The 10,331-nt window shown below is 44.8% G+C and overlaps 1 protein-coding gene across 1 annotated transcript; it reads left to right on the plus strand.

Annotated features, from left to right (window-relative positions):
- The first annotated feature begins 6,127 nt into the window (after positions 1-6,127).
- Positions 6,128-9,655, plus strand: LOC101756913 (probable LRR receptor-like serine/threonine-protein kinase At3g47570). The gene is made up of 3 exons (XM_022827137.1): positions 6,128-7,123; positions 7,244-8,966; positions 9,111-9,655. Exons 1-3 carry the CDS (start codon positions 6,209-6,211, stop codon positions 9,530-9,532), a joined length of 3,060 nt encoding a protein of 1,019 aa, XP_022682872.1. The 5' UTR covers positions 6,128-6,208; the 3' UTR covers positions 9,533-9,655.
- Positions 9,656-10,331: the final 676 nt, after the last annotated feature.

Consider the following 10,331-nt stretch of genomic DNA (forward strand, 5'->3'; position numbering starts at 1 on the left):
GCGGCGGCGCAGGTGCGGGCGGTGGCAAGGGGTGGCATTGCTGGTGAGGGGGTTCCCTTTTATAGGGCCGGGGTGGCGCGGAGGGTCGAGGCGGGGCTCCGGTGGGGAAAGGATAAGGCCGGGAGCGGCGAGTGCACGGGCAAGGCGGCCATTGGCCGGCGACGCCATTGGGTAGAGGAGGCGGAGCTCTAGGTGGTCTTCGGCGGCGATTGGCCTTGGGCGGTGCGCGTCTGGGGCTTCCGGTCTGTCGGGCGGGCGAGGCGGAGAGCTACCGTGGGGGTTGGGCGAACGGGCGGAGGCGCGGGATGTCGAGGGCGTGTTAGCTTTCTTGGCGAACGGGCGGAACAGGGTTGGCGGAGCAGAGCCGTGGCAGGCGGAAGGCGGCACGCGCGTGGCCGGCGGTTGGCTGGCCCGTTCGCTCCGTCTTGTCGCAGGCGCGGGTTGGGCGCCGTGGCTCTCGTCCTGTCGCTGTCGTGCTGGGGATAGGGCGCTGGCGAGCTGCCGGTGGCCGCTAGATTTTTCTCACTATGAATATAATTCATAGCAATTACTTTGGAGTTTTTCAGCTTTCTAACAGATTTAAGCCTCCGCTTCACATGCCTCGAGGACTTCATATTATCCTTAGTACTCATAACTTTGATCAATACCGTTTGGTTATCATAGTACATAAGGATTGCCGGAACTGGTTTCTCCACCAGTGGCAAGTCCATGAGTAGCTCTCTTAGCCACTCGGCCTCAACAGTAGCCGTGTCAAGTGCTACAAGCTCAGCTTCCATGGTTGACCACGTCAAAATGGTCTGTTTACACGACCTCCATGAAACTACAGCACCTGCTAGTGTAAACATATAGCCACTCGTGGCTTTAATTTCATCCGCATCAGAAATCTAGTTGGAATCACTATATCCTTCCAATGCAGATGGATAACCAGTATAGTGAATTCCATATTCGATTGTACCTCTCATGTAACGTAGCACTCTCTCTAGTGCCTCCCAATGATCCTTCCCTGGATTGGAAGTTAAACGACTTAATTTGCTCACAGCAAAAGATATGTCGAGACATGTTGCACCAGCAAGATACAAAAGGGACCCAATTATTTGTGAATATCTCAAATGGTCCATCCCTTCATCTTTATTTTTCCTTAGCTTTACACTAGCATCGTAGGGTGTAGGGGATACTTTTGCATTTTCAAAGCAAAAGCGACAAAATAATTTTTTCACATAATGAGATTGATTTAGAATAATCCCATTCTCATTTTTGGTCAACTTAATATTTAGGATAACACTTGCTTCTCCCAGATCCTTCATGTCGAAGCCTGAAGATAAGAATGATTTGACCTTCAAGCCCACTGCACACCGAATTCGAAGGTCGACAAGGCGCCATAGCAAGAGATTCAGCACAGCGAGTGGGAAGACGAGCGTGTAACAGCGTCCATTCAACCAGGACATCTCCTGGTGTTATAGACCTTCGTAGTGCATCAGTTTCCCCATCAAACAGCCTCATCAAGCAGTAGAAACTGCCAATTTGAACGATAGAAACGGCTTCCATCAAATTGTTGAAACTGACACACCTTATTGCTGTTTAAAACGGCAATTTCAATCACATTGAATTGCCATTAGGCTCAGCATAAAAAAAATAATAACTGCACAAACAATAGTCACAACTCACGCGATTTTCCACGTGAAAATGTGCGTGAGCTTCATGTGCGTGTAGCAACAATCTCCTTCTCTCTCATTTGCATCTATTTTGCATAGAGAGGAGACTCCCATATTTAAGCAAGGCAACCTCTCCTTGAATTAGCAATATAAGACTAAAGGTTGTGTATGCTTTGGAATTTTCTAATTGGGCCACATATGGGCCTAAATCCAAGACGGTGAAGGTTCTTCTATCTCAACTCAAGGTGACGTTTATAGCCTCGGCATATTGCTTCTTGAGATGTTTACTGGAAGGAGCCCAACGGATGAGATGAGATATTCAATGATTCTTTGGATTTGCACAAGTTTTCAGCGAATGCTCTTCCAGAGAGAAAACGGGATATAGTTGATCCGACAATATGGATGCACACAGATGCCTATAACAGCACTATAAGAAGTGGAATTAAGAATTGCTTGCTTTCTGTTGTTTGTCTTGAAATATCATGCTCGAAGAAACAACCTAGGGAGCAGATCCCGATTCAGGATGCAGCCATTGAGATGCACGCTATTAGAGATTCGTATCTCAAGTTTGCCAGATCTCTTTTGGTGGAGCATGGAGTAGTAGCAACAACTCACAGTGATTTCCCACAACAGTGAATACATAGGACTGAAAATGGGCAAGATGTTGCAGGTGATCAGTTTACCTGAAATAACTGAAGATGTATGAAGCTTCAGCTTTATAATTCGTCCATGCATTTGTTTGCATCAGATATATGGAAGTATAAAATAAGTTTAGAAAATGTTTCAAAATAGATTAGATCCAGAGGTTTTACTTGTCGTCTGTATGACACATTTTTTGTAGAGAATTCAGTAATATGTATGATTCATAATACAATCAATGCTCTACAAATTTCAATAGCACAATTGGAATAAAAAGCTCATTCATTGATTATGTTGCTCTAGGTAACTCAACTTATTGTGATGTTCACTGTAGATTTCTCCATGGTCCAAACGACCTTTGTGATCAGTTATGTTTATGCATTTTGTAGAATTGTAAAGTCTTTCCCTAACCTGCTGACGTATCAGCCGGAGCATGAGAAGGGGGTGCACCAAATATGGGATGAGATGGAGAGGAGTGAATCAGGCCCAGATCAACGATCATTTACTATTATGGTTTATGGTCTTCATTCCCAAGAAAAGCTTGATGAGGCTCTGCAATATTACACAACAATGAAGTCAAGAGGGTTGATCCCTGAACCAAGGACCAAGATACTGGTGAAAGCTATACATATGAAGAAAGATGGGGCTGTCACAGAAGATCAGTCTGCAAATATGACAGGGAAGAATCTAAAACTGGATCCACGATCTAGCCTATTCCATGTTCATAAATAGTTTGCTGTCAGATCTTACTTCTATAACCTCAACAGAGGATTGCTGGGCACGTATTATGTGTCAAAAGAATCTCTTCTACCAGTGTCCAGATCACAATGGCCACACCTTGGGCTACAATAAATCATCAGAAAAGTGTATTGGCATCATGTATCCCAGAAAGTTTTGCTCAGACTTTCAATGCCAGGGTATGTTTTTCATGTCTGATATGGATCAATTATATTGCAAGTACTGTATTACACGCTCGTATTATGAAGGTTATGTGAAATATGACAGATGTTTGTTTATTCATCTGTTATGCATGGCTGTGTCTACTGTCTAGCTGTTGGCTTGTTGCCAACATATGCAGCAGCAGGTAGCTTCAGCCGCTCAGAAGCCCAAATGAAGGATGGCCCAGGCAGAATAGCTATGTCTAGACCCAGAAAGCTTAGGACATGTCTTGCCAGCCTGCAGTTTTGTACTCGTAGCACCAACCATCTCCGGGTTCTGGCCGGTTATATACATGGTCTGGACTCTGGAATGGGCATCCGCTGATCGATTGAAACCTTGAGCTGCTTCCGTGTTTGTCTTTTACCATCTATATATTATGGTTAGTCAACGGCATGCAGTACACCCATGCATATGATTGCAGTAGGATGACATGGCGCGACCAGAACCCTTCTTTTGCCAGTTTTAGATTCTTATACACGGCCAACTGACGCAGCAGGGAGTTGCATGCTAAGCAGTTCAGCGTAGGTGGTGAGTTCTCAACTCTGATATGGCTTATGGAAGAACACTGTCACGGTGTTACCTAGCCGGTTGGAGGCCAACCTCTTACTAGGGACAGCAATGGCCCTGTCCGGCCACTGTTTCGTGGCTGGTATTATTACCCCTATGCAGTGAATATGACATGTGGATCTATGTGTATATTATGTCGTCAAAAGAACATTATATGAACCGTTGATCCACCTTTGATTCTATTAATGTGTCATGGTCAATTGATGTCAAACTCTATTATCTTCAAGTCTTATTGTATTGATAAAATCACGATGCTGCTACTGCCATTTTGATGTTTATAAAAGGGTATTGAGAACCTGGTGGGTATCCATTGGATGCGCAGGGTTGATGGTGGGGAAAAATGAGTGTAAAGGACAGGGATGCAGTATTTAGAAAGATGGGGCTGCCACAGAAAATAGTCTCCAAGTATGGCAGGGAAGAATCTAAAACTGAATCCTTGATCAAGACTGTCCCATATTCATAAATAGTTCACTGACAGATCTTGCTTCCATATTCTGAACAGCTGATGCTGGGCACATAGGAGGTTAACCGGTCAGCGGATCAAAGAAAATCCACAATGGCCTCATCTTGGGTTAGAGACAATCATCGGTAAAGAATCATATTGCCGGATAAGGATATCTGTGATTGGTGGGTGCAGATCCATGCTCATTCAAGAAACACATGATTCTTTACGGATGATCATCTCTCAGCACACCCTGCTGATAAGGTTATCTGAGATTGGTGGGTGCAGATCCTAGAAACAAGCTAGGGCTGAATGCGCCGCTGTACTTGGATGTTGTGGTGACACCGTAATGATTGTGTGTTTAACGGAGTTTCCCATAGTGACTAGCGTGCAGGCCGTCCTCGTATTTGAGAAAAAAATCAATGGGCGAAATGTTTTCACCCAGGTAATTGTTGCATTGTATGAATAGGCTTAGATACCTGGTTACTGTGACACAAGAAGATTTATCATATCTATCTATGAATTAGTGTTAAATCTCCTACATAAATATCTTCTCTTATCTCACTTTATGTATATATATGACACAGAAGCACATGTATATCGGCATTGTAGAGATAGAGATGAGAGAGAAGCTTATCTGCTTTTTGGAGATAAATATTCAAATTACTAGTGTATGAGAGGGATAGAATTATTCTATCATATTGTTTATTCAACATCTAAAAAGATTCCATGTTTAGTCATCTATATCGGCGTTGTAGAGAGAGAGACTAGTGTTCATCTGGTTGGAAGGATGAGAGAGAGAGGAGAGAGTTTGGATGAGATAGAGAGATAGTGTTCAGCTGGTTGGAAGGATGAGAGAGAGAGAGAGGAGAGTTTGGATGATAGAGAGATTAGTGTTCACTTGGTTGGAAGGATGAGAGGGAGATGAGAGAGTTCGGATGAGGAGGTAGAGAGTTCGGAAGAGAGAGAGAGGTGAGAGTTCGGATGAGAGGTGTGAGAGAGGTGAGAGTTCGGATGAGAGATAAAGTAGCTTATAAGGATGAGAGAGAGAAAGCGGTATTCAGCTGGATGGTGGAGACTTCATATATTACTAATAATGCATCCAAACAACATTTAAAATTTAATTCTAAGAAAAACTTTCTCGGTAAATCAAAACAAGAAAATTCAATTGAATCAAATTCTACGGAATCCATTTCCTATGAAATCTAATTGCTAGAATATGATTCATGGAATGAGTTCCAATTCTAGAGATCCAAACGGGCCCTAAGAGAATTGTAGTGATCAACTCCCAAGTTGCAATATATCCTAGGAAATAGGTGGTTATGAGGATGATACCTGCAGACAATACTTTTAATCCCTCAATTCTTACAGAGAATTGCACTATCAACTGCATTTTCATTTGTGCCACGCTGCTCAGCTATAAAAAACGGGGCAAATCGACCAAAATAAATGAATAAACCACATGGTTTAGACTGGTGGCATATGTATGTCTGATGAGTTTAGAATCCCAACAGACCTCTGTTTGCTTATCCAACAGGAGGGAAAAAGTTTACTTACTAAATCAGCTTTGCATGTCAGGCTGCAATTGTTAGAGAGTAGAATTGGGTAATTTGTGAACATAATTGAATCAAAGTTTTGTCTCAGACTAGTAATAGAAAATGGTGATGCTCCATAGCTAGAACAACACGTTCCTACACTAGTTTAAAAAATCCCCTGAAATTGGGAACAATGGTCAAGCCCAAACCATACTTGGAACTTGGAAGGCCGCTGGCGGATGTCAAAGTCAAAAACAGAAGCAGACAGCGACGTCTCACCAGATCACGAATCAGATGCGATGCATATACATGTTGCAGGCATTAGCACGCATCCCTTAGGATTAAACAATTCAGCAAGTAGCTCCCCTGCTGACCAAGAAAAGCAAGCTCTGTCTCGCAGCAAGCTCTTCAATACGCTCCAGCCCAGCTCTACCATGGCATTGGCAATGCGCGTCATGAGCTTGCTTCCTGCCACCATCGCCGTGATGATCGCAGCGGCCTCCTGGGGAGCGCACGGCGGTGCCAGCGACGAGGCCAGCGCGCTGCTTGCTTTCAAGGCTGAGCTCGCCGGCAGCGGCTCCGGCATGCTTGCATCCTGGAATGGCACCGCTGGCGTCTGCAGCTGGGAGGGCGTGGCGTGCACCAGCGGCCAGGTGGTGGCACTGAGCCTGCCCTCTTATGGGTTCGCCGGAGCCCTCTCCCCGGCCATTGGGAACCTCACTTTCCTGCGGACCCTGAACCTGAGTTCCAACTGGTTCCAGGGGGAGGTCCCAGCAAGCATCGGCCGCCTAGCGCGTCTGCAGACGCTTGATCTGAGCTACAATGCGTTCTCTGGTACGCTTCCTTCCAACCTCAGTTCCTGTGTCAGCTTACTGCTGTTAGATCTCAGCAGTAACCGGTTCCATGGGCGTATCCCTGTTGAGCTTGGAGACAAGCTAACAAGTCTTCAGAAGTTCTCACTGGGCAACAACAGCTTGACGGGTGCCATGCCAGGATTACTAGGTAACCTGTCATCCCTGAACTACCTTGATCTGAGAAAAAACCACCTCGAGGGTCCGATCCCACATGAACTCGGCAGCATGGGCGGCCTGCAGGTCCTTTTACTCCATGACAACAGACTCTCCGGTGTGCTTCCACACTCCCTGTACAATCTGTCCTCACTGAAAAAGTTGGGGGTAGGAGACAACATGCTGTCTGGAACCATCCCTGCTGATATCGGCGATAGGTTCCCCGGTATGGAAGCTCTTGACTTTTCTAGCAACCGATTCAGTGGAGCTATCCCACCTTCGCTCGGCAACCTCTCTGCTCTCACAAAACTAGTCCTTCAAGAAAATGGTTTTATTGGATATGTGCCTTCTGCTTTGGGAAAGTTGCAAAGTCTTACTGCCCTTTTCTTGGGTGTTAACAGGCTAGGAGCAAACGACAGTCAAGGGTGGGAATTCATCACTTCACTGGCAAACAGCTCCCAGCTTCAGGTTCTTGTTCTCGGCAACAACTCTTTCAGCGGGCAACTGCCTAATTCAGTCACAAACCTGTCATCAACTCTGCAAGGTCTTTATTTGGGAGACAATATGATTTCTGGGAATATTCCAATAAACATCGGAAATTTGGTTGGTCTTACAGTATTTGTGATGGGAAATACTTCTGTATCTGGACAGATTCCAGAGAGCATTGGTCAGCTAAGAAACTTGGGTGTGTTAGGCCTTTACAACACTAGCTTGTCAGGCCTCATACCTTCGTCACTAGGAAATCTTACACAGTTGAATAGGCTTTATGCATACTATGGAAACTTAGAGGGGCCAATTCCATCAAACTTGGGGAACTTAAAGAATGTGTTTGTCTTTGATCTCTCAACAAATCGACTCAATGGTTCAATTCCTATAGAGGTTTTAAAACTTCCTCAACTTTCCTGGTACTTAGACTTATCATATAATTCATTATCCGGGCCACTTCCAATTGAGGTTGGTACCATGGTGAATCTTAACGAACTGATTCTGTCTGGAAACAAGTTGTCAGGCACCATACCAGCTAGTGTTGGGAACTGTATATCGTTGGTACGGCTGCTGCTCGATAACAACTTATTAGAAGGAAGCATACCTCAATCTCTGAAGAATATAAAAGGTCTTGCATTACTGAACCTAACAATGAATAAGCTATCTGGTAGTATTCCTGATGCCCTTGCTAGCATTGGCCACCTGCAACAACTGTATCTTGCACACAACAACTTGTCAGGTTCCATCCCCAAAGTTCTACAGAATTTGACATTGTTGGCAAAACTGGATTTGTCCTTCAATGATCTGCAAGGCGAAGTGCCAAAAGGGGGTCCTTTTGCAAATGCAACTCACTTGTCAATTGATGGAAATGATGAGCTTTGTGGCGGAAACCCTCAACTTCATTTAGCTCCGTGCTCCACAGCAGCTGCGGAGAAGAACAGAAGGCGAATGTCAAGGTCACTTATGGTCACCGTAGCGTCAATCTGCGCACTTCTATTCTTAGGTTTAGTAGTTTGTCTTATCCATTTGATCCACAAGAGGCTCAGACAAGGAAAGGAAAATCAACTCATTCCCACAGTAATTGATGAACAGCACGAAAGGGTTTCATATCAAGCATTAGCAAATGGGACTGACCATTTTTCGCAGGTTAATCTGCTCGGACAAGGAAGCTATGGTGCAGTTTATAAGTGCACTTTACAAGACAAGGGAATTACCGCAGCTGTAAAGGTATTCAACGTGTGGCAATCTGGGTCTACTAGAAGTTTTGTGGCTGAATGTGAGGCACTGCGAAGGGTGCGCCACCGATGTCTCATAAAGATCATCACCTGTTGCTTAAGCATTGATCACCAAGGCCAAGAATTCAAGGCACTGGTTTTTGAGTTCATGCCCAATGGTAACCTAAATGGTTGGCTGCATCGAGCATCCAAAATACAGAGTCTGAGCAATACGCTCAGCTTAGCTCAGAGACTGGACATTGCGGTAGATATCATGGATGCTTTGGATTATCTTCACAATCAGTGTCAACCGCCTATTATCCATTGTGATCTCAAACCAAGTAACATCCTCCTTGCCGAAAGTATGAGTGCTCGGGTTGGAGATTTCGGCATATCAAAAATCCTTCCTGATGACACTAGCAAAACTATGCTGAATTCGGTTAGCTTCACTGGACTAAGAGGTTCCATTGGATACGTCGCTCCAGGTAACAGAAACTAACACTGATATTGCTATGTTCAGTTTTTAACTTCCATTTTGCCAAGTCCAGTTATCTCGGCATGAATCGTTCGTAAGTAGCTTGCCATGAATCCACTGACCAAATAGTTTCTGAAATCTCAATTGACTGCAGAGTACGGCGAGGGTCGCGCCGTCTCAACTCTTGGAGATGTTTACAGCCTCGGCATACTGTTGCTTGAGATGTTCACCGGGATGAGCCCTACTGACGACATGTTCAAAGGCTCCTTGGACCTTCATAAGTTCGCCGAGGCCGCTCTCCCCGACAGAGCCTTGAAGGTAGCCGACCCGGCAATCTGGCTTCATGAAGAAGCAAAGGGGGAAGACCCGGCCACGGTGAGAAGCAGAAGCGAGAGGTGCTTGGCTTCAGTGGTCGGGCTTGGCGTGTCCTGCTCAAAGCAGCTGCCAAGGGAGCGGACGGCGATGCGGGATGCTGCCGCTGAGATGCGTGCGATCAGAGATGCCTTCCTGGTTCAATGTGCAACAGAGACTTGGCCTGCAGTCGGCACCAGCGGCCTTGGAAGCACAGACACTTGAATGGTGGACGGAGCTACGGTCTCTTGACGCACCAAGGAGCCACCGGACTAGCTGCTCTGCAACTAACAGGGTGGAGAAAGCGCCCCTTAATGAAAAGAAAAACAGCCGGTGCAAGGCTTTATACGGAGGGGTGTTTGGATCCCCGGACTAAATTTTAGTTCCTGTCACATTGTCCATCGAATATTTCGATACTAATTAGGTCTATTAAACATAGACTATTTACAAAATCCATTACATAGATGGAGGTTAAACGGCGAGACGAATCTATTAAGCCTAATTAGTCCATGATTTGACAATGTGCTGCTACAGTAACCATTTGCTAACGATGGATTAATTAGGCTTAATAAATTCGTCTCACCGTTTAGCCTCCATCTGTGTAATTAGTTTTATAATTAACTCATATTTAATCCTCCTAATTAGTCTTCGAATATTCGATGTGACACGGACTAAACTTTAGCTCCAGGATCCAAACATCCCCAAAGAATGTGACAGCCACTGCGTGTATCCGAGAGCCTTATCTAATCTACCAATGATTGTTGTGTATGGATGCATATAGATTATGCACGAACTCCCTCCGTCCCAAAAAAATGTACTACTATTTATAATGTATAATAAGTATCATTAGATTGAGTATTGAGTATACTTTCCTAATACATTTATTTGAAGATACAAATGTTGATACTATTTTCTATATTCTTAGTCAAATTTAAAAACGTTGACTCCTCGAAAAGTGAGATGTGTGTTTATTTTGGGACGGAGGGAGTACCCGGGGATTAGTCACGATACAAGTAGGGATTAG

The sequence above is a fragment of the Setaria italica genome, chromosome V (assembly GCF_000263155.2).
Source record: "Setaria italica strain Yugu1 chromosome V, Setaria_italica_v2.0, whole genome shotgun sequence".
Classification (NCBI taxonomy): Eukaryota; Viridiplantae; Streptophyta; class Magnoliopsida; order Poales; family Poaceae; genus Setaria; species Setaria italica.